This window comes from Perca fluviatilis, chromosome 1 (assembly GCF_010015445.1).
Source record: "Perca fluviatilis chromosome 1, GENO_Pfluv_1.0, whole genome shotgun sequence".
Taxonomy (NCBI): domain Eukaryota; kingdom Metazoa; phylum Chordata; class Actinopteri; order Perciformes; family Percidae; genus Perca; species Perca fluviatilis.
In genome coordinates, this window is record NC_053112.1 from 39,134,884 (window position 1) to 39,159,683 (window position 24,800).

At 41.5% G+C, this 24,800-nt stretch overlaps 2 protein-coding genes across 2 annotated transcripts; both read left to right on the forward strand.

Moving 5' to 3' along the window:
- Positions 1 to 3: 3 nt before the first annotated feature.
- timm10 (translocase of inner mitochondrial membrane 10 homolog (yeast)) lies at positions 4 to 3,478 on the forward strand. The gene is made up of 2 exons (XM_039804657.1): positions 4 to 232; positions 2,133 to 3,478. Exons 1-2 carry the CDS (start codon positions 162 to 164, stop codon positions 2,326 to 2,328), a joined length of 267 nt encoding a protein of 88 aa, XP_039660591.1. The 5' UTR covers positions 4 to 161; the 3' UTR covers positions 2,329 to 3,478.
- Positions 3,479 to 4,164: 686 nt separating this feature from the next.
- Positions 4,165 to 23,693, forward strand: unc93b1 (unc-93 homolog B1, TLR signaling regulator). Its single transcript, XM_039809555.1, has 13 exons — positions 4,165 to 4,380; positions 7,049 to 7,162; positions 7,353 to 7,494; positions 10,368 to 10,521; positions 10,622 to 10,783; positions 11,658 to 11,787; positions 11,936 to 12,029; positions 12,995 to 13,119; positions 17,009 to 17,191; positions 17,739 to 18,021; positions 18,387 to 18,508; positions 18,973 to 19,095; positions 21,849 to 23,693. Exons 2-13 carry the CDS (start codon positions 7,049 to 7,051, stop codon positions 22,047 to 22,049), a joined length of 1,833 nt encoding a protein of 610 aa, XP_039665489.1. The 5' UTR covers positions 4,165 to 4,380; the 3' UTR covers positions 22,050 to 23,693.
- The last annotated feature ends 1,107 nt before the right edge of the window (positions 23,694 to 24,800 follow it).

Sequence of the window (24,800 nt, forward strand, 5' to 3'; positions counted from 1 at the left end):
TATTGACAACGGAAGTGTGAGCGGAAACAGCGCACGTGTTTTCTTGTAGGTTTTTGAAGGTTACAGAAGCACCGGTTTCTTGTCGGCTGTCCGTTGCAGAGGGTCACCGGGACGGCGTGTTTGTGGCTAAAGCCGAGCGGGAGCAGGACTAAAGCGTCGACATGGATCCCATGAAGGCACAGCAGCTGGCGGCGGAGCTGGAGGTGGAAATGATGGCCGACATGTACAACCGGTAAATCCTAAACAAGCTAACCATTAAGCTAACTATCTCTACATTATGCTATCTGTGTCTGTCAGTACTAAACCGTCTCAAGGCATCCGTTCATAGGCTTTAATAAACCTGTCGTTATGCGCTACCAAAGGGCATCTTAAAGGTTGGATACGCTTAGTGAAGACGTAGCTAGCTAGCTAGCTCCGGAGCCTCTCCTTGGTGCTAGCCGCCTGATATCTATTAGCGACTCGCTACATGGGACCCATTCACTGATGCTCTGTAGGGCTGACAGCGACTCTAACGTTACATAAAGATCCAATGTTCTACAAGCCACCGCTAAACAGACAGCAGTTATTCGTGTCTAATGTGTTTGTCGATTCTATAAAGTCACAATGTATTCACTTACAGTTAAATGTGTGTAGTTAACCTTGGCGTCTTCTAATTGTGGGTTTTCAGTACAAAGCATATTGCTAATTGTTTTTAGGGCTTAGATTATGATCAGTGTAGACGTTATTTATTTATTAAGCATCTATTAATGGTGTTTGCGTGTCCCTATACGCCATTCCAAGGTGAAGTCTTAAAATATCAGTTTCATTAATATTAGGGCTGTTAGGGGGGGTTTTACATACAATGTCGAAAGGGAAAATGGGAAATTTGTTGAAATAAATAGTACTTTGACCTAACAGTTAAATGCATCGGAGATACTATAGATGAATAACCGCTTGTTGCTGCTTACGCAAAGCTACTGTAAATGCTCATATACTAGGGCCGGTTATCCCGTTTCGATTACGTTTCCGATTCAATATCAATTAGGTTAGGGAAATTTCAGTTACAATACCAATTTAGCTTGGATATAAAGGAGATTTTCAGAGATGATGCTGCATTGATAATCGGCAGGCTCATAATTATTTCTGTTTACAATTTAATGTAGGCCTAACAACATTTCTGTTTAGATATTCTGGTATGTTTTGCACATTCAGGAAGTGTCATGTGCTCAGTGCTGTAGTTTTATGTATCCAATTTATTTAGTATTAGAGCACTGCAGAATGTTTTGTTTTTGAAGCTTGAAAAGCTATGAATTAAATATCCTATACGGCTTTAATAGAAAAATGTATTTGATGCATCGAGATATTGAATTGAATCGCTGACATGATAATCGTAATTGAATCGGGAGATCAGTGAAGATTCACACCTCTAGTGTATATATGTAGAGCCCTATCACATACTGTATGCAACTTGCATCTAACAAACGAGTCAATCACATTGTCAAATAAAACACTGGGTATAGTATTGATACTGATCCCATTACACTTTTTAAACAATCATTGCCTGACAGAAGAAGCTAAAGAAACAGACAAGCATGAAATGAAAAAGGCCTTGTGACTTTTGGGTCTAACCCTCCTCTTCATCACAACCTTCAGATGATAAGAAATTAAGCGTTTCTAATTGGGAGGACAATTCCAATCACTGAAAGTTTGCCTCTCCCAGCTGGCTTTTTTAACTTTAGCTCGAAAACTGAAGTTTGATGCAACTCTTCTCCCTTAACACTTCCTTGCATCTTGATAACCAGAATGGTTCAATCAAAGGAAAGGAGAGCAAGACTGGTCTTTGTGCCAGAGATTACTTCTCTGGCTTTTGGCTTTGAGAGAGAGAGGGTAGCTCATGTTCACAATTAACTATTCCTAAGCCATGGAAATAACATATTGGACTTCGTATTTAGGTGGTTTCCCCCTTTTAACAGAAGAGTGATTCCAGCAGATGGAGCTGTACTGTTTGTTCCAAGTGGCATTGAGTATTGGTGGAACATCATATTCATTTGCTCAGTCATAACAAAATAGCCTGGTCAATATTCAGATCTTTACACATACCGTTTAAAAAGAAAAAAAAAAATCAACCTTTTAAAAACCCTTTCCTTTCCCAGAATGACCAACGCCTGCCACAGGAAGTGCGTACCGCCACATTACAAAGAGGCTGAGCTGACAAAGGGGGAGTCGGTGTGCCTGGACCGCTGCGTGGCCAAATACCTGGACCTTCACGAGAGGCTGGGGCGCAAGTTGACGGAGCTCTCCGTCCAGGACGAGGAGATGATGAGGAAGGCAGCCGCGGGGAGCGGATAGAGACGCTGACGAAAGGAACCAAGTAGAGCATTGTGGGGGGGGGGGACTAAAACGATTATGGGATGGGGTTGGCATATCTGGTTTCTCAAAGATGAGAAAATCAGTGGGTGGGTTGTTGGGGAAATCAAAGAAAGTGTTTTAAAAAAAAACAACAATAATGCTGTTGAGGGTCCACTGTGAGAAACTGCCTCCTCTACTTCAGTGGAGGATGAGACATTGGATGGGGCTGGAGGAATCGCTGGAGAACCTGCTGGTGGGGGGCGACAACACGAGGACTTCTTGAAACCGCTCACCGCTCCACCAGCTTCTCTGGGTGTGTCAGAGTAGGTTTACATGCAGCTCAGCCTGGTCCTCAAGAAGTCACCTGGAAACTGAATGGAAAGGAGAAAAGACATGTGATGTAATATTATTTCTAAGTCATGCTTTGTGCTTGTTTTTAGCTGCTTGGAGTGCTTATGGGTGCTGCCTCTACTGCAGCAACTCCAATACTTTGTTGAAGCTTTGTGGCACCAACTGTGTGGTACTTGTGGCAGGTTAAAACAAACACTAAGAATGATTAGCATTTAGTCTTAATCACCCATTCAACTCTGGTGATTTGGTTGTTTTATTTTGAAAGGGGGTGAAAGAAAAGCATGGGCTCTCTTCATAAGGTTGCAACACAACCTGGTATTTAGGTAGCTATATTACAATTACAAGCTGTCTGTTATGCAGATGGGGTAGTGTCAGTTCTGTACAAAACATTGAAATACAGTAAGTCAAATACATAGGTCAGGGCACGCCCTGAATGAATTATGTATGGCAGTATGGTTTGTCTTTTTATACAAGACACTATGCACAGTTTACTCTCTTATCAGCCCTGGCCGGTGCAGTGTTAACAACTCTGATACTGACTGCCAGCCAGGCCGTTCTGGCTACATGGACTTGTGTTGAAGATGGACTGGAGTCATTTGTCATGCTTGTTTACACTGTGTTGTGCTGTATGTCAGTGGACCATGTTTTTGACTGTGATAGTTTTTTTAAATTTTTTTTTCCTTCCCCCGTGCTAAACCACTGTGTCAGCAACTCCGCTTTTTAATCTGCATATTGGAGAAGCTGCGCAGTGTTTTGCTGTTACGTACTCTAATAAAGCAATGTCATCCTTTCCACTTCACATCTTGTGTGTTGTTATAAAGGCATTTACGTGTTATTCTCTGTCCCACACACTTTTTCGCACTTAAAGGTACTCTAAGTGATGTGACGCGTTTTTTAGGCTACATTTTTCGTCACATACAGCAAACTTCTCACTATCCGCTAGCTGCCTGTCCCCTGAACACACTGTAAAAAAAAAACACGGTCTCTGTAGACAGCCCAGGCTCCACAAACTGCTACAAAAACAAACCGCGCCAACCTGCACCACCAAACATAACAGAGTTCCAGCCAATGACCGACAATAAGGAGTTGGTTGAGCCATCACTGCAGCAGCGTTAGCATGTAGGCTACTTCCACAATGCGTATTTATGACTCAACCAGCTCCTTGTCGGTTTTTGGCTGGAACACTGTTTGTTATGGTTCGTGGGGCAGGTTGGCGCGGTTTGTTTTCGTTAGCGTTTGGAGCCTGGGCTGTCTACAGAGACTGTGTTTTTTATTTTTTACAGTGTGTTCAGGGGACAGGTAGCTAGCAGATAGTGAGCAGATGTTTGCTTTATGTGACACAAAATGGTTGTAGCCTAAAAAACGCGTCACATCACTTGGAGCACCTTTTAAAAGTATTTTTTTCAAATATATATATTTTTTTTATCTCGCACCACTAGCCCAGAGGAGGCAGAGATTCCTAAATGTGTGTCTGTACCTTTAAGACGTACAGCGGCCAGCAGATCGGGTTGAGGAAGTGAAGACTTTCGTTTCCCTCGAGGAACTTATTTATAAACTGCACCTTTTACATCAGAAAGGGGAACTAACCGCTGCAGAAACCAAAAGTTACCCCGGGACAGAGGTTGTCTGTTGGGTTTCTGTCACTCCGGTGGACAAAACTTTCATTTCGGTGCCCGCGAGGAGCCCAGCGCGAGGAACACGGTAAGTGATTTTCAAGGTTTTAGTATGGTTTAAAAAAGGGCTTGTTTTTAGGTAGGTGTGCTGCCTAATACACTGTCAAAGTAGTTCTTAAATAAACCTGATACGTTTGGCTGACATTGGTGCAACCGGAACCCTTCAAAATACAACTTAACACGAATATTACAGCGCAAGTCCCGATAGATATGTCAAACAATGTAGCAAAGCATAGAGCGATATCAAAAAGTCCATTTACTAGCAGCTCGGACGCACTTTGGTTCCGTGGATACTACGTTTAAGTCGTGTAGGAATCTTAAAGGGAGTTGGACTGGCACACGAGCTGTATCTACTGTACTTTTCAATGAGAAAAACGTTAACAACTCAAGCGTGATTTATGGTATCATGTGAGTCCTATGATAAGAGAAATATGTCTCGTTAACATTTTAGAGAACAAGATGGGGGGTTATTTCCTCTTTTCTTTTTTTAAACAATGTAGGTGTCTTGTGTCGTACTTCATGTACAACATGTAGGAGCACACACTGACGTGACATGAACTGGATTGTATTCTCTCAAAACTGGAGCAACATGTGAATCGCGTCGCGGCTCATCGTTTACTCTAATTACACACTGAGCATGCGCAGCTTACAAATTGAATTAAATTCACGGAACCCAAGACAAATGCATAAACCGACAAGACAAGCCACAATTCCAATTTTCAATTTTATTTATAGTATCAAATCATAACACGAGTTATCTCGAGACACTTTACAGATAGAGTAGGTCTAGACCACACTCTATAATTTACAGAGCCCCAACAATTCCAGTAATTTCCCCCAAGAGCAAGCATTAGCAGTGGCGAGGAAAAAGGAAGAAACCTCGGCAGACCCAGACTCTTGGTGGGCGGTGTCTGACGGAGCCGGTTGCGGTTGTGATGAATAATGGCAATAATAGTCATAATAAAGATAATGGAACAAAGACTAGAAATGTTAGTCGTAGTAGTTCATGGCATAGCAGGGCACTGTAGGGCGTTACAGGATGTAGCGTGGCACAGCAGAGCATGGGTGGATGTAGCAGGACACTGCAGGGCATCGCAGAGCGTAGCAGGGTGTAGCAGGACCACAGCGACAGCTGCAACCAAGATCTTGGTGCCACCATAATCCAAGGAAATATTCTGGGCGAAAAAACATAAGGACTCCGGGGTATAAACTCCCCAGGGCTAGGTTAGTAACAAGCATTTCTGGGACAAGGATGCACACAAATGGAAATAATGGAAAAGAGAGGAGAGAGCAGCTCAGTGTGTCACAGGAAGGAAGGAACTTTTATTTTTTTTATTGACATTTATTTATTGAAGAGGAATAACCCCTTGAGATGAACCATCTCGTTTTCGAGGGGGTCCTCTAGTTCAGGTACAGAAATTGACATTGACCTTACAGCGGCAGTCAAACAGAAAACAAAACAAAAAAAACAACTTACTTTACAATAATAGTAAGTGCAAAAATATATAATACATAACTCATACAAACAAGACATTCACTCATACAAGACTCTCTAAAGGTTTCTCACTCATCCCTCAACAAAGTAAACACAACTTCCCCGGCAGTCTAGAACTATAACTGCATAACTAAGAGAGACAGGTTAAGGAGAGGAGCCTGGTCGGGCTAGAACTCTCCCCAACCGGATCAGGCTGTACTGGCCTGCCTCCCTCTACTTTTATTATATTATTATTTATATGGTAGATGAATCTGACGACTATGACGAGAAGCAGGTGGGCCAGGTTAGGCGGACGCTGCAACCCCTCACTCCCTAACTATAAGCTTTATCAAAGAGGAGGGTTTTCAGTTTATTGTTAAATGTGGTGACGGTGTCTGCCCCCTGAACTCAAATTGGGAGCTGGTTCCACAGGAGAGGAGCCTGGTAGCTGAAGGCTTTGGCTCCCATTCTACTTTTAGAGACTCTAGGAACCACAAGTAGCTCTGAATTTTGGGAGATCATGACGTGCACCAGTTGGCCAACAGAAAATCTCATATAAGTAATGCTTTTAACTTAAATCATGTATTATATTCAATGTGAATATTACAGTAGGTTATGGTTGTAAAGTTCAAATGACGAAAATCCCAGAACATAAATATTCATCGTAAATCACTAGATAGATGGATATAGAAAGCGAAGAGCTCTAGGCTATACAAAAAAAATAAGAAAATTAATCTATTTTTGCACCCTACAAAAGTTAATAGGGGAGGAGGGTTTTCTCACTCTTTTGGGAGAGCAGTGAGGGGTATGTTGTCGTTTTCTGTTTCTAACCCCCATATTTCTAGTTAATTTAATGTATGAGATGTATTCTATCAAAAAAGATCAAATAGTTTCTTCAAAAAGAAAAACGTGTGCCATGAATGTGTATGTTTAGTCTTAATGTACATGTTATATGCTCCATCTCTTAAAAATGAAAAGTTCTTAACTTCAAAAAAGTAAATATAGGCCTACTAATAATTCATATTTCCCGGACTTAGATTTCATCTCGAATTGATATTGATTTTTTTTGTTGCCTGTGAAACCTTGGAAAACAAACAAACATCTAAATGTGGTCTAATTAGTACAGTATTTGCAGAACAGATTACAAACGACAGATTTGACAACCCCAGTCCTTACAGGTACCTGTCTGGTAAACCAGTGCACTGCTTCTTTTGGTCACTAGATGGAGGCATCTGATGAAGAGTTGGTCGGGGTTGCTGATGAGCTCGTAGAACCTCCCAATGGTGTCATAAACGAACTGCTGAATGTGGGGCAGGAAGACAACATGAAGGGCGAGGTGAGCTCCCGGCTGTCCTGTTAAAAAAACAAAAAAAAAAACAGAAAAAAACACACACAGAGACGTCCAGTTTCTTTGATTCTCAGGTTTCCAGTGAAAGATCCGCTCTTCTTCATGACCGTGATACAGTTCCACCGCCAGTGCTCTTATCAAACAGTTGCGTAACGTTGTGTTGTCCTTCTTTCCTCAGGTGGAGGAGTTTCTGGGCCCGCAGGCAGAGTACAACGAGGAGGAGGAGGAGAGGAAGTACTACAGGAGGAAGAGGCTGGGAGTCATCAAGAATGTTCTTGCAGCCAGTGTGGGAGCCATGATTGTGTATAGCGTGTACATGGGTGAGTTTGATTGGAGGAAAGACATAGAAATGGACAAAGAAACGCACAGGCAGAGTTGCAGAGTTTTAGTTTATTGTGAGGATCCCCGTTAGCTGACGCCTAGACGGCCAGCTAGTCTTCCTGGGGAAAGATCTTTTAGTCAGTCAGCCTGCTCCGTCACAGGGTCAAGAGAGTGGAGTTCAATCCCATACCATATCAGACAATTAAACACATATTAGTCTCGCATTGCCAGACCCTCCTCCACAGCACTGCGGAGGAGGGTCTGGCTAGTCCACACAGCATTCCGGGATGGGAGAAAAAGGTGCTCTGGTTCATTGGCATTTCTTTAAAACGTAACTCTCGCCAAAATGCAACCTAGGGTCTTTTTGTGAATGTACCCGAGTCTAACTTTTGTTTAAAAGCATAATTAGGACGGAAACGCCACTTTTAAGATTGACCGTATTTTCGTTTTTCGGTCAAATGGCCTTTTGAATTGGGGAAAAGGAAAAAGGCGCAGAAAGGGGCACTACAATGATCGCATCAAAATCACTATTTTTAAAACACTAAGAAGGCTCGACACAACATGAGACTTTGCTCCGAGTATCACCAGGGGCTCTACACATGAACTCCAGCATTGAGAACATTGTTTGCATACACAGAGTTTACTAAAAAGAAAGGTTTTGAACAACTCACTTTAGCTGTTGTTGGTGTTTCCGGTCGCTACCATCTCGCCAGTCAAAAAGAGTCTCTGAGTGAGCATTTTTACCAGAATTTTTTTTTAATTTTGATAACTGTTTTGATTCACAATTAAGGTGGAAAATAAAAGCTTTGTGTTTAATTATTTTTTGTTGATGTTGAAATGGATTTTAAAACATATGGTATCGGAAAAAGTATCGTTAGGAAACGGTATCGAAACTGAGGTATCGAAATTGGCACCGGATCGAAAGATTCTGAACGATACCCAGCCCTAGGAACTTGTTTTGGTGGAACGTGTGTACGTTCAAAAGTTGTTTTAGTCATACAACAGAAAACTCAGATTGGACAGATAGTCTAGCTAGCTGACTGGATTTACCCTGCAGAGATCTGAGGAGCAGTTAACCATAGTCCTCACAAATCCACCGGAGGTTAGAACGCCAACACACAGGAAGCGGAAGGTGACGGATATCCGGCCGAAAAGAGGGACATCCGGCGGAATTTCCGGCGGCACCTGAACTATCCGGGAAATGACACGTCGCCGATATAGACCAAACACATATAAGTCTTTTACTAAGCAGCTAAAACAATGGATGGTCAATACATTTTCTTACTAGGCAGCACTTGCAGACTCTCTCGGTTGGATTAACGCCCTATATGTAGGCATCAGTGCCACATCAGCTGCTCGTCTCCAGATGGTGCAAAGCGCTGCGGCGCGTCTTTTAACCGGAGCACGTAAATATGAGCACATTTACCCCTGTTTTAGCTTCACTCCACTGGCTGCCCGTATATTTTAGGATCCATTTTAAAATGAATTTACTTGTGTTTAAATCCTTTTTAAATTTAAAGGGTTTTGTCCCATCCTACCTGTCCGAGCTGCTTCACCCCTACACTCCGACCCGCTCGCTCAGGTCAGCTGAACTACTGCGCCTGAGTGTCCCTAAAACGAAGCGGAAACTTAAAGGGGATTGTGCTTTTGCTGCGGCAGCTCCAACAATATGGAATGACCTACCTCTGCCTATTAGACAGGCTTCCTCACTGTCTAATTATAAATCTCTTCTTAAAACCCACCTTTTCTCCTTGGCCTTTCCCAACTGACGCTGACATTTTGATACCGTTTCATGTTTTAAATGTTAAATGTTTTAAATGACTTCTACTTTGTTCTGTACAGCACCTTGTGCAATGTTGGTTGCTTTTTAAAGTGCTTTATAAATACATTTTTATTGATTTACATGTCAGCACTAAAGTTATGTATTATGTATGTATTCTGTTAGTTTGCAAGGTCAACATATATGAATTTTACTTATTGTTTTGTCTTAGTTGACTGTTGCTTTTTATTGCTCCTAACAGCTGTGTCTTGTCTAATCTTTGTACTGTTTTTATTTTTTTTTTAAATTGAGGCCAGGGGACTACAGATTAAAATAAATAAATAAATCGCCTTTTGGCTAATTCTGGCGTTTTTAACCAATGTAAAATCATGTGTCTCCTTTCAAAAATAAACTGAATTGAATTGGGGTCCAAAAAAACCCCCATTAAATCAGACAATAGTAAAATGGACAATATTAAAACATTACATGACACATACAGGAATAGAAACATAACAAACTCTAACAAGTATAAAACAAAAATAACAAGGAAACATCCAGAAGAACCCAAGAAAAAAATGATCTAAACTAAGTTACGGTACACTATATTACACAACATAACACATGGGTTTTGACAACATCTAGGTAGCTCACCAAGACAAAGGAGAAATAATATAATATAACAACAAAAGAAAATAAGTAAGTAGGGCATGCGGATAGCTCAGTTGGTAGAGCGCGCGTCCATAGACAGAGGTTTACTCCTCAATGCAGCAGCCCTTTGCTGCATGTCATCCCCCCCTCTCTCTCCCCTTTCATTTCTTCAGCTGTGCTTTCAATAAAGGCCTAAAAATGCCCAAAAAATAAAATAAAAAAAAAAATTTAAGTAAACACTTGTTGTCCTCGGGTCAAATTTGACCCATTTTAAAAAAAAAAAAAAAAAAAAAAATCTTTATCAGAAAAGTGAGTTTGTTTCAACCAAATTTTCAGAAAAATAATGCGGATTGTTCCACACAACGCTCTTCACAAGTAAAATAAATGATCAGCCCACTGCTCTCTTTTAAATTTGGATGTTTTATTCCATTTTATAGCCTTGACATTTTTTTATGTGTGCTATAGGCCTACTGCAGATGCAGCTGATCCTCCATTATGACATGACCTACCGCGAGGTGAAGTACAGCAACCTTGGCCTGGAGGACATCGATCGCAAGATGCTGATGGGCATTAACGTCACGCCCATTATAGGCTTGCTGTACACCCCCGTTCTTATCAGGTAGAGACACACACACACACACACACAATTGATAAAATCTTTCTTTCTGATAGTCTTTGCTCTGCCGATATAACGTGTACTGTATTTATTTCTCTGGAAGGTTTTTAGGTACTAAGTGGATGATGTTCCTGGCTTCGGGAATCTATGCACTCTTTGTCTCAACCAATTACTGGGAGCGTTACTACACCCTGGTTCCATCAGCCGTAGCCATCGGCGTGGCCATTGTGCCTTTCTGGGCCTCCTTGGGAAATTACATCACAAGGTGGGTAGTCCATAGCGACGACGTTTCATTTCCGGGATTGTTCATGCGCCGTGGGAAATTCCGCTGAATCCCTCATTTTTCGGCCGGATGTCCCTCACCTTCTGCTTTCTTTGTGTCAAATCTTGAGTTTTCTGTTGCGAGACCAAAACAAGTTTTGAACATACACTTTCCACCAAAAGAAGTTCCTTCCTGAGGCTATTTTGCAGAGGCTGATCTGGACCGATATATCGATTTTAAAATGATCCACAAATATTATCAACGCAAAGTGAAAATATCGACACATCGTCCGTAAGATGCCCCTTTATTTTTAGAATCCCACTTTATATTTTATTCTGTTTATTAAACCAACTAGTTTCGTTTTTAACTTAAATGTGTGGAATAGGACAGTAATAAAATTGTCTAATCATATTCATTTTTATTTTTTTTAAGATTTATTTTTTGGGGCTTTTCCCTTTTATTAGATAGTGACAGTGGATAGACAGGAAAGTGGGGAGAGAGGATATGACACGCAGCAAAGGGCCACAGTTCGGATTCGAACAAAGGCCTCAGTCTACATGGGGGCGCACGCTCTTACTGGGTGAGCTAGAGGCTGCCCCTTAGTTGCTTTTTTTTGAGTTGATATAAATGTAATGGTTTCAGATGGGCTCATGTATCGTCTCATATCGGTCGCAGGCCCCTGAATTGAATCAAAATCGTATGGTGACAGACTAAGATATCAGCAAATATGGTATTGTTGTCCAAAGAATCAATATAATATTGTATTGTGCTAAAACTTGTGACTTACGCCCCATTGTCCTCTCTCTCTTTCTCTCTCTCTCACACACACACACACACACACACACACACACACGCGCTTCCACACAAACCCGTGCAGGATGGCGCAGCAGTATTATGAGTACGTCAACTACAAGGAAGAGCATGTGCAGGAGCAGAAGAAGCTCCCTAAGGGAGCGTGCCACAGATACATCATCATCTTCCAGTCAGTCTTCAACATCATCTTCCATGTGAGCCTTGAGCCATTTCTTGTTCACCTTTGGCTTCAGTGTTGCGTCATGTTGTGTGCGGTGTTCAACATCGGAAAAGCCGTTTTGCCCAGCGGCAAAAACCTCCTAAGCGTGATCCCCGTCTTCTCTCTCTCTCTTCCTCTTCCAGCTGAGTTTTGTCTTTGCACAGTTCCCCATGCTCTTCGTCCTCAACCACTACCTGAATGACAACGAGCACATTCTCTTCAACGTCAAAAGCTGTGGTAAAGACACGTTACATCTACATTACATGTCATTTAGCGGACACTTTTATCCAAAGCGACTTCCAATAAGTGAATTCAACCATTAAGGTACAAACTCCAAACAGCAGGAAAGTGCATGCGCTTCAAAGTGCAAAATGTTTATTTTTTAAAAAGGTTTTTATAGCATCCTCTACTTAGCCAAGGTGTAGTCGGAAGAGGTGTGTTTTTAGCCTGCGGTGGAAGATGTGTGTGACACGTGTCACCTTTACTGATGAATGAGAACAGACAGATAAGCGCAGGACAGCAGTGTCTTAAGGATTCAGTCCATTTTGACGAGATATATAAAGTGGCCTTTCTGCAGTGATGTGAACTTCTCTACAAAATACAAAACCATAATCTCAGTTCTCCATTCAATTAACATTTAAGCCACTTGTAATGATTATTGGTAAATGTAAAATGCAGAGATGCAATCTCATTTGTCACAGGCAGACGCTTCGCGGTCTGACTTAATTAGGGTTGGGTAACGCTTGGAGTTTTACGATTCCGATGCCGAACCGGTACTTTTAAAACGATTCCGAGTCCTAAACCCATTCTTGAAAAACTTAAAAATGACATCAAAGATGTAATATGTTTAATAGCGTTCACGTGCAGTGAATGGTTAATGTGCTTTTACGTCCGTTTTGGTGAGCCCAGAGGGGAAATATGGCATTTTAAAAGTAGCCTACATTTACGGTAGCTAGCTAACGGTAGACTACAGAGAAAGTGTGATATTTCAGTCGACCCCTTAAGTGGAACCGAAATGAGGAACCAAAATTTGCGTTCTAATCCGGTCCGATTCCTACCGGTTGCGTAGGTACCGGTTCCATAGTGGAAGCGGGGTTTCGGTACCCAACCCTAGACTTAATCAAGGCTGTGTCGGACAGACGCCTGTCGGTTGTTTCCCATTCCTTTTGTTTAGTGGCTGACCTGCCCTCTTCCTCTGACAGGAGCAAACATCAGTGGAGTGATCCCCGGCTTCAACACCACCGTGCTTACAAACCTGCCGCGCTCCATGCTGCTCATCCAGCTGGAGAGTGTCCTTATGGGCTTCGCCTTCCTCGCCATGATCATCGTAAGATCCAAACTCCCCAAAAAACACACACACACACACACACACCTCTGACTCCCTATAATTCAGTGTGTATAGGTGGTTTACATGTATTTTGTATTAATCTGCTTGTCTTGTGTCTGTCCTACATTTCTCTACTCGTGGAAAGAAACAGGAAATGAAAGCTCAGGAGCAATGGTCATTTACTAGGCACTAGGGGTGTGCAAAAAAATCGATTCACATTAAAATAGTGATTCAAGCTCTACCGATTCAACATCGATTCATAGAATTCAAAAAATCCATTCATATTTTTAATTTAATTTTAAATTTTTTGAAATTGTACGTCTACTACAATCACTTGGGAAAAGTAACTTCATTTACATGCTGTGAATCAGTTTTTTTTTTTATCGAGAATCCTTTTTGTATCGCAAATCGATTTTGAATCGAATCTTGAGCCTGAAAATCGATATTGAATCGTGACATTTTCTGAATCGTGCACCCCTACTATGCACTAGAATTTTATACCAAACCAAACCAAAAATGTAGCTTAAAAAGGTAGCTCACACACAGATCTTCAGGACAAAGTTAACCAATCTCACTTTCACCATTTAATTATGGCCATGTCAAACAAAAATGCAAATGTTTCAGCCAAGTGGCCTTCATGAAAGCTGTTAAGGGAAAATGCAAGTCATGTCATTTGTATACAGGAGTTGGCAGGTATTAATTTAACTCTATGTTTACTTTTGAGGTCGTAGTTTGCAGCAGTGTTGAACTGGACTTTACACCTCTTTGAAAGTTTTGGCACAACCTGTCCATAAGCTTTGTAGAATACAGAGCTTTTTGTACTGGAGATTGTGTAGGTGAACCTAAAAAAAGTGGCCAGGGAGTGTTTGACAAACTCCAGCAGACACAAGCAACATAGGCATTCATTTGGAGTCATGTTTCTAGCCTCTGCTAAATGCTCCTCCTATATTCTATATTAGCTAGTCGCTAACTCTGTCTGTCTGTTGTAACTTGTGGGGCAGTGAGCGTATGGTGGACTTTGAGCTTTTGTAAATGAAAACAGTTGCCTGCTGCTGGAAACGACAATGATGAGAGCTGTAAGAGTGAACCAAAACAGTGACAATAAAGGCTGTAAAACCAAAATAATGAGCCGGACACTTAAGGGAAAATTCTGGCGCAAAATGAACCTAGGGGTTAATAACACACGTGTGTACCGAGTTCACCGTTCTCTGGGATCTGTTTTCGTGCGAATCGAATGTGACCAGTTTTAGCGCAAACCGATAATTAGCTTATAACGCTAGTTGGCGGGGCACGGGTAAAGTAAAAAGAAATCTCTATTTCTATACCACTAAAAAGGCTCAAAATAGCACCACACTTCCACGGTAGCATAATGAGGGTCCCTACATGTAAACCAAAGCATTGAGAACCTTGTAAGTGTACAGACAGTTTATTAAAAAGATAGATTATAAAGACAGTACCTCTCATGTTATACAGGCAGGCGCCATCTTGGGAAAACAGTCACGACCAGTCGAACCACGAACGCCGTGCTTGAGCTATGTCACTGGTTACTGGTTACACTGCATTCTTTTTACATTACACACGGCCATTTAACTAATTGTTATTATAAAAATATTGATTAGAGTAACTTTAAGCTGGGCAAAATGTATGAATATGTTTCAGACACAAACAAATCGCGTAGACTGTTGAGGGATGCACAGGGGCTTGAACCTATCCCAGGTTCATGCATTGGGCAACCAGTCTATTTTACATGACATTCATTTAGCTGATCCTTTTACCCAACGCTACTTACAATGAGTGCATTCAACCATGTGGGTACAACCCAAAAAGGGCAAGAATCATGCAAATACAGCAACTTCATCAAATATGCTAAGAAACACGAGATATAGAGAAAGCTTTTTTTTACTATTAAGTGGTAACATAGAAAAACACACTCCGATCCACACACACCTTCGTACAATTTAGAGCAATTTAGATGGCTGGCTTGAGACATGGATTTTTGTAAATAGTTTTTGTAGATTGGCCCGTGTATTTATCCCAGCTTGGCTTTCTAGTGGTCGTTGCAAGGCTTAAGAGGAATACAAAGGCTTTTTTAGTATGTGTTTGTTTGCACTTGGTTATTTTGTCCAACAATTGGCTTTTTCAAGGCAAAGCACATACAAACCATAGCAATCATTCCAAATAAAGGGATTGCTTTGAATCAGGGACATCGTTAGGCCTATTTTAGGGGTGCTGAAGCTACCCCAAAATGTTCCTAAGCACCCCCCAAATAATAATAAGAGAAAATAATATATATATTTTTACAGTGCACTCTGTATCACTCACTACTTTTGGATCAATCTTCCTTCACCATTCATCTGTTTGTGTCGTCGTGCACTGCAGTCTGTCTGTTTTATTTATATTTCACGAACAGTCAGCTGGTGGGAAAGGCAGAGACAAAGCAGTAAATCCGAGAAATAAAACATTGTTTTCACTCGAAATGCAACTGTAGCAAGCATCTCACTATCGCTAACGTTATCCAAATTCATATTTAGAAACAACAAATAATCTATCAAGCTACAAAAAAGCCAAGTTAGACAGAAGTACAAAGAGTCGATGGCTATGAAGATGATACACCGTCCCGTCTCGTCTCATTGGTGTCTTTTTTTTGTGGTCTGAACTTGCTACTGTACTGCACACACAGTGTGAGTGATACAGAGTGAAATTGTAAGTTGTTGTTAATAACTTTTACTTGCTTAACTTTAGCTACGTTTACTTGAGGTGAAGATAAAGGGCTATTTTAGCTGGCTATGGTAAACAATAGTCTAGCTAGAGTGAATGAGTGAAATACAAGAACATGGATGAGCACATGGATACTGGAAGATATTTTGAGAGAGAGGGAGAACAAGAGAGAGAGAGAGAGAGAGAGAGAGAGAGAGAGAGAGAGAGAGAGAGAGAGAGAGAGAGTGAGAGTCAGTAAGTGATCTGCAGCAATGGTTCTCAAAGTGGGGTCCAGGGAACCCCAGGGGTCCTTGAGGGTATTCCAGGGGGTCCCCAGCAAAAAGTGAAATAACTTATTTTCACTTTAATTCCATCCATAATCAACAAAATGTTTCATAGCCTTTCTGTAATAAAACATCTAAAAACAAAAATCCTATCAGATGGGGACCCTAGGACAAAATCGAATCAAATGGGGGTCCGTGGTCTAGTTTCTGTCAGTTTAGGGGTCCTTGATGTCAAAAGGTTTAACAACCACTGGTCTACAGGGCTAAGAAAGTGTGGGATGTTTTGTTTTCTTCTAACAACAGGCATTTGTTGGCAGGTCTCGGCACTAAGGCATAGCCAAAACTAAATTATTTTATATTATATATGCTATATTCTGACCAACTTAATTTGCTTTAATAAATTAAACAATCATGTAGATGTTGTAGGCTACGCTATACATGAGCATACATATATACATATCAGTCCCTCCAGGAATTTGTGATGTCGCGATCGCAACAATCACAACTTTTTTTTGTTGTTGCAATTTTCACTGTCTCTCACAACTTCATTGCAACAAAAATACCAAAGACATCGCAACTTTTATCCTCTACCATGCAGTAGCAGTAATTAGTATAATTAAATAGTCTTATTTTGACCTGCAACTTATCTAATAGAGAGAGAAATTAGGTGGTATTACTTTATCACACATTTACATAAGCAGATGGATAGCATTTAAGTCATAGCCTACAGAATAACTCATCAGGAGCACAGTCTGGCCTAAGTACGTTCCCCCCATGCAGCTTTGATATATCTAAAAGCTAACATTAGAATAAAGTAAATAAGATTTTGCAAGGGAAAGTTTTGCAAAGCCTGGGGGATAAGCCCCCTGTCTTTCAATCCTAGTGACGTCCCTGCTTTGAACCCACAGTTCCTCGTGCTGTGTGGTGCTGCCTACCGGCCGACAGAGGAGATCGACCTCCGCAGTATCGGCTGGGGAAACATCTTCCAGCTGCCCTTCAAACACCTGAGAGACTACCGCCTGCGACTGCTCTGCCCCTTCTTCATCTACAGCGGATTTGAAGTGCTGTTTGCCGTCAGCGGATTCTCCCTGGTACTGCGCTGTCAATGACGCTTGTTGGACAGTAGAATAGCTTTTACCTGGATTGCTTAACTTTGGTAGTTTGAAAAACCAAAATAATCAAAACCATGAAGTCAGATTATAGTAATAAGTAGGATTTGGCATCGAGAACCGGTTCCAACTTGAAATCATTCCCAATGGAATTTTTTTTATTTTATTTTTTTTTTGGAATCTTTTGGAAGATTTTGTTTTGGTTTCCATAGCGGCCACCATTCTTCCAGGCGCTCGTTGCGTTGCAGCCATGGAGCACAGTAAACGGCGCTCTGAAGCGTGGCTTTATTTTACATTGAAAAAGCCCGATAAAACTGGCTACCACAATTGAATCAAAATAAAATGTTCCTCTTATCTGTGAAATTAGCATGTGACCCGTTTCAGAATCGTGAATCGCTAAGAACCGGAATCAAAAGGAAGAATCTGAATTGGAATCCGAATTGTTAAAATCAAAACGATGCCCAACCCTAGTAATAAGGACAGGGAATGTAGAGACAATAATTTTCATCTAATTTCTTTCCCTCCACAGTCCTATGGCGTCTGCATTTTGGGCCTGGATAAACTATGGCTCCTTATACTGGTCTACGGCCTCTCCTGCTCCGTCTTTTCTTCCCTCTGCCTTGGCCTCCTGCGCCTCCCACGCTGGGTGTGTCTGATGGGGGGCGCTGCTGTGCATGCCGTGCTGCTGGTGGCTCTCCTTTGCTTTTCACTGTGTCCACATCCAGACAAAAGTTCACAGTATCTGAGCCCTCTGCTGGTGATCATAGCGCTGTGGGGACTCGGCACCGCCCTGAACAAGACTGGCGTTAGCAGTGAGTAATTGCTGTGGTTGAGGTCTTTGTACGTACTCTACACTAGGGCTGTGCAATTAATCAACATTTTAACTGAAGGGAGATTGGGGGGGGGGGGGTATTTTGGCAAAAGTATTAAGGGAAATTTCACAGTTCAAGGTGTTTTCACTGTTGATTTTACTGTTTCACCGTTTATTAAGTTCAATAATTGCAACATCTTTCCGAAGTCAATGAGCAATTGTGTGAAATGATCGTGATTTTATTATTGACCAAAATGATTATCACTTTGATTTATTTTTTTTTCTTAATCGAGCAGCCATACTCTACACTGACTTTGTTGACCCATGACATGTCAGCATGAACCCCCCCCTCTCTGTGTGTGTCAGTTCTGCTCGGTATGCTGTACGCTGAGGAAAAAGAACGTCTGGACTTTGTGTATACCATCTATCACTGGTGGCAGGCCATCGCCATCTTCATAGTCTACCTCTGGTCCAACCTGCCTATGAGGGTATTGTGTGTGTGTGTGTGTGTGTGTGTGTGTGTGTGTGTGTGTGTGTGTGTGTGTGTGTGTGTGTGTGTGTGTGTGTGTGTGTGTGTGTGTGTGTGTGTGTGTGTGTGTGTGTGTGTGTGTGTGTGTGTGTGTGTGTGTGTGTGTGTGTGTGTGTGTGTGTATCTGTGTGATTTTTATGTGTGTCATTGTGTCTGTCTGTCTGTCTGTCTGTGTTTGTGTGTGTGCGCACATGCGTTTGTGTCATAGTAATAGTCTTCCTCTGGTCCAACCTGCCTATGAGGGTATTGTGTGTCTGTGTCTGTGTGTGTGAGTGTGTGTGCGCGTGCGTGCGTGTCTCTGTGCGTGTGTGTCTGTGTGTTTAGAGAACGTTTTAATGTGTTCTCAAGTATACCACTTTTGAGAAAATAGTCCTTATTTGCCTACTTATTCCTTTCTCCAACCGTTTGTATCTCCTTCCTCAGGCCAAACTCTCCATCCTGTTGGCCACTTTATTGCTGGCCTGCTATTGTTATTGGGTGATGGAGCGTCGGCTGGCCAGTAAAGTGCCTTTCAGACTGCCTCGCATCCCTCGGCCACGGCACAAGGTAACCAATCACAGTCCGGCACAAATAGTCTCGCATTGCCAGACCTATCTCCGCAGTGCTGTGTCAGCACTAGAGAATGGTCTGGATGCACCTATTACCATTCACATGTATAGGGGGGGAAAAACCCTCTGGCATGCTTTGTATTTCTTTAAACCAATCAGCGGATGCAGCAACCGTGCCCTTGCAAAAAAGGATAGCAGAGAAAGGAGAATGGGAGGAGAATTCCATCTGAAATAGGCGGCCAATGACAGGCTTATACCAACCGTCTACATCCAGTGAGTAAGACTAGTCACTAATGACAGCCTGATCGACCTTAGCAGATTCATGCTGTCGGCCAAAGATGTATTCTAGTGTAGTTTACTGAACAAATTGCATGTAGGAATTCAGTTTCCGTTGATCCAACGATGGTAAAACAAATATTGCTGTCCATGTGACATGAAGAAGGAAACAGAATCAGTCTGTTAGTACACAAGCTGCATTATCGCACTCTCAAAATAAAGCCTTATTTGCCAGTTTATTTTGTAATTTTACTTGGGTATTTAAGTTAAAAAGCCTTTATTTCACCAAAGGTTAGACACTTTCTGTTGCTTATTGTTACATCATTTGAATGTTTCACATTCATCTGCTGAAGGGAGACGTTTTCTGTGTGCTTAATCTCAATTTAAGACAAATTTATTTTGTGACATCACAACTAGTTTGGAGTCAATCAAATATGCAACTGACACAACTGTGATGTAGAAATTTGAAACCTCCAATGTACATGTACACTAAGAATGGACTTTACAGTGAAGCAGGTGACATCTTTTGAAATAAAATATATTTGCATACTTTCAGTATTTGTTTTGTAAAACACAAATTATTATTCCAAGAAGAGTACTTTGACTTTGTATGTCTTCAGAAGGTGTCCTGGTACACAAAAACAATATATTTTATATGCCACTTCATCTTAGTGTAATATCACACTTGTGTAATGTCCACTTGACAAGGCAAAAAGAGAAGCAGTTTTTTTTAAATCATCTATTAATTTTTTTAAATAATATTTTTAAATGTGTTGAGGTCATTTTGAACTAATGGTTTATTCTGGTAACAATTATATATATTCTGGCACAAAGTAGAAGTTGCTGTTGCTAAGGTTTGAACAAAGTTTTATTACCTGACATCTTCACTACTGCTGTGAAGTTGTTTCACTGTTCTTAAACTTGAGTTTGGTTACATATAGAACCAAAACCAGGGCCCCCTGCTTGGAGCCAGACCTGGGAGGGGAGCTTGCCGCCGAGCGTCTGGGGGCCAGGCCTTGACTCGTGGAGCTCGGTTGGGCACAGCCAGAAAGAACTACATGGGTTAGGGTTATACTTAAAGGAACACGCCGATTTATTGGGACTTTAGCTTATTCACCGTATCCCCCAGAGTAAGACAAGTCCATACATGCCCTTCTCATCTCTGTGTGTGTTGTAACTCTGTCTGACGCACCCACCGCTAGCCTAGCTTAGCCCAGATCCTGGAGGTAACCGGCTCCATCTAGCCTAGCTTAGCCCAGATCCTGGAGGTAACCGGCCCCATCTAGCCTACTGCTCCCAATAAGTGACAAAATAACGCCAACATTTTCCTATTTACATGTTGTGATTTGTATAGTCACAGCGTGTGCAAATAACAAGGTCACATGAGACACAGGCGTCTTCTAACCGTATACATACTGGGAACTATATTCTCAGAATATAGAAGCTATAGGCGAAGCACTGTTACTCTCTGCTCCTCACCACGGGGCTTCTCAGGTGCTGCAAGCATATCACTCTGCCGAAGTAGTAGAAGTAGCAGTGCTTTGCCTTTCTGAGAATATAGTTCCCAGTATGTATACGGCTGTCTCATGTGACCTTGTTATTTGTACACCCTGTGACTATACAAATAATGTAAATAGGAAAATGTTTGCGTTATTTTGTCACTTATTGGGTTCAGACTGCCTGCGTCGGCCGTCCGACGCTCCGGCAAAATTGCAGGTCTTTCCATTCATTTTGAATGGAAGGTAGTGCGTTTGGGCTGCGGCGGGGCGTGCTGCAAGGCGGACACTCAAAAAAAAACTAAACTTTTGGAAAAATCCCTACGTCACGCTGCTGTGGCCAATCATGTAACTGGCGATCAGACTTGTCGGTGTGTTTTGAGCTCTGGTTTGAGGCGGTGTGAGAGTCCCGTACAGGAAACAGGAAACAGCACTGCCTTTATCGCTGCCACAAGAAAGTTTTAATACACTATGAGGGTAAAAAATGAAACACAGGCACTGAACTGTCCGGGAGTTTGTGTAACAGCTGAATGTTTCCTGCAACTACAGAGCACTCGCTGTCTCACTCATCTCTTTTCTTTCTCTCTCTTTCTCCTGTGAAATAAAGCTGCCTTCAAGTGCGGTCGGAAATGTATAAACGATCCGACGGAAAACAGTAATTATGAAATATGAAGTCAGAAGGTCACACGAATGGGCCGTTAGCCCCCCGCTGCACCACCCTGTGGCAAATCGGCGGATCGCTTTTTTTTGGTGTAACAGAGATCTGGTGTGTGGTGAGACTTGAACTCCTGTAAACAGTGATACATCCTGCACTCTACCAGCCCTCTATGGGGGTAAAGAAAAGTCCTTAATAAAGTCTTATTATACTCAGAGCTTTATTATAAAACATTTTACTGGTGATTAAAAGGTTTGGCAAACACCTTTTCACTTAAGAGCAACTTGCTCTCTGTCCTCAGTCGTTTCATTTGTATTCCCGCAGGTCAAAGGCTACCGCTACCTGGAAGAGGACAACTCCGATGAGTCAGACACTGAGAGCGAGGAGGATGACGAAGAGGATGGAGAGCAGGTGGCGGAGGAGAGGGGAGCCGAGGGCGGGGAGGAGGGAGGCCATGACGCAGAGGTCCAGGGAGCTGACTCACCCGGAGCCAGGAGGAGAGGGGCCGAGGGTCAGCGCCCGTAGACAGGACCGCGCTCATGTGACGGAGGGATGAGGGAAGAGCGTGCGAGAGGAGAAAAAAGAAGGAGGGATGAGGGAAGAGAGTGAGGTAGGGTGAGAGGGGAGGAAAAAGAAGCAGGGATGAGGGGAGATTCTGGAGAGAGGGAAGGGAAATGGAGATGTGCTGGTTGCTGTTGTGCTCATGACTTCATTCATTCTTCATTCTGTTTTTTTCAGTTCAATTAATTCCCAAAAGGCAAGTACAATCATAAGACATAATGCAGGCATGTGAAATGCTACACCCTTGTAAGCTATTGGAAGCTTGTGTATAGGGGCCCAGACACTAGCAAATAATACACATTATTAATATAATCAAATGGTTTGGACAATAATATTTACAGCCTACAGGAAAAAAGAAAAGAAAAACCTAACTACCCTTACCCTGCCTAAGTAGTCCCAAGATATTTATTCCATCACTCTAAGCATTGGTGAGTGAAATAGATAAGATGCAATAAACAACCTAACCCCTAACAAGTAAGAATAACAGTAGAAATAAAATAAAACGGGAACCTGGGTAGTCAGTTGGTAGAGCGCTCTCTCCTCTTTCATGTCAAAAAAACAGGTCTAAAATTCCCCAAAAATAATCTTCAAAAAAAATAAAATAAAAGGATTTCAGAGTACCTGGTTTAGAAGTCTGTCGTTAAGAGTATTCAAGTGTTAACATATTTTAGTAGTAGTAGTAGTAGTAGTAGTAGTAGTAGTAGTAGTAGTAGTAGTAGTAGTAGTAGTACACTAAACAAAAGCATTTTTTCTGGCATAAGCTTTAATTAAAAATATCTAATGACCTTTTCAACTATATCCATTCACAACAGTGATCCAGGAGAAAGGGCACAGGTACTGTAAATAGTACATTGCTATTTAACAATAGGAATGGCAATCTTAAAAGGTAGCACACACCGGGTACAATGGGAGTGAATGACAGAATACAACAAAAATCATTTTGTTGCTTTTTGCTGGAGCTTCTGGCTCATACTTACCAATGTGACAATAATTATAGAGGGCATAGCGGCTGCTTTTGTGCTTCATTAAGTAGAAAACATATTTTGTAAGCTAGTTTCATTTTAAAAAGAGCACTTATTTGAAAAAAGAATGAACAGAAAGTGACAGAAAAGGGAATGAGGAATTGATTTTCTGAGTTTATCCTCAGGGTGAAGTGTGTGTGGATGGAGTCATTTTTAGAGAGCCTGGTCCTGCTGGATGTAAACAGCAAAAGCAGCAGCTATATTTGTTCTTCCGTCTTTGTTTCCTTTCAACCCCTTAATTTATGCACATTTGTTAGAGAAAACCTCCAAACTCAAGCTATTATCAGAAGCTCAGAGGGATGTCTGTTGCCTGAAGTTGCCTGAAGTATTTTTTGGGAGGAGTTAAGCATGCTTTATGCAGAAGTCGAAAATGAATGTATTTTTATGCTTCAGTATAGTTCAATATACAACATGTAGGGGGGCGGTCAGTCATGAATGGATGCATTTTTGTTATATGGTGGCCTCAGGAATATTATACAGTGGCGCTCACAAGTTTATGAACCCATGCTAAAGTTGACTAAAAAGAGGAATAAAAAAACTGAAATTGAGCTTAATGCCTTAATTAAAAAAATGAGGAAAAATCCAACCATTAAAGACACCAATTTTCTTTGTGAATGAATAATGTATCGTAAATAAATAAATGTTCTTAAGTATACACACCCCAATGTTAAATTCCCATAGAGGCAGGCAGATTTTTATTTTTAAAGGCCAGTTATTTCATGGATCCAGGATACTATGCATCCTGATAAAGTGGCCTTTGGAATTAAAATAGCCCCCCCACTCCCCACATCATCACATACCCTTCACCATACCTAGAGATTGGCATGGGGTACTTTCCATAAGGTCATCTCTCAATGCAAATCAAACCAGCTTTAGGCTAACCGAAATAAAACCATGCCAATCTCTAGGTATGGTGAAGTGTGTGTGTGTGTGTGTGTGTGTGTGTGTGTGTGTGTGTGTGTGTGTGTGTGTGTGTTGTGTGTGTGTGTGTGTGTGTGTGTGTGTGTGTGTGTGTGTGTGTGTGTGTGTGTGTGTGTGTGTGTGTGTGTGTGTGTGTGTGTGTGTGTGTGTGTGCGCTATATTAATTCCAAAGACCAAGGGAACTTTATCAGGATGCATAGTATCCTGGATCCATGAAATAACTGGCCTTTAAAAATAAAAATCTGCCTGTCTCTATGGGAATTTAACATAGGGGTGTACTTACTTATGCCCCCTGTATTTTAACGATGACAATTTATTTATTTCCAATACATTATTCATTCACAAATAAAATTGGTGTCCTTAAAGGTTGGATTTCCCAAGAGATGATTTTTTTATTCCTCATATTAGTCAACTTTAGCATGGGTTCATAAACTTATGAGTGCCACTGTAGTTACTATAATACTTATAGTCTGGTACATTCCACAGATACATTCTAGGATTGGAGAAAAAAAAACGTTCTTTGAACATTTGCATTTCGTCTTGGGCGATGGCGGCTCTGTAAAATGGTCTCGGGAAGGAACTTGTTTTGGTGGAACTTTTGCACCCCGCAAAAGAGAAAACGCCACATACAATATTAAATTAAGTTAACTGTTCACACAATACAGTTACATAAGCTACATAAAATAGCTGGATAATGTATCGCTGTGTGTACTTTGTCCACAGCAATTCCACCAATCGGTCCCAAAATGTCCCAGTTAGAGAGTCAGTGCTG

Coding starts and splice junctions, on each gene's coding strand:
- timm10 (XM_039804657.1), top strand. CDS start 162: ATGGATCCCATGAAGGCACAGCAGCTGGCGGCGGAGCTGGAGGTGGAA. Junction 233..2,132: donor ATGGCCGACATGTACAACCG/GTAAATCCTAAA, acceptor TTCCTTTCCCAG/AATGACCAACGCCTGCCACA.
- unc93b1 (XM_039809555.1), top strand. CDS start 7,049: ATGGAGGCATCTGATGAAGAGTTGGTCGGGGTTGCTGATGAGCTCGTA. Junction 7,495..10,367: donor TGTGTATAGCGTGTACATGG/GTGAGTTTGATT, acceptor TGTGTGCTATAG/GCCTACTGCAGATGCAGCTG. Junction 18,022..18,386: donor GAACAAGACTGGCGTTAGCA/GTGAGTAATTGC, acceptor TGTGTGTGTCAG/TTCTGCTCGGTATGCTGTAC.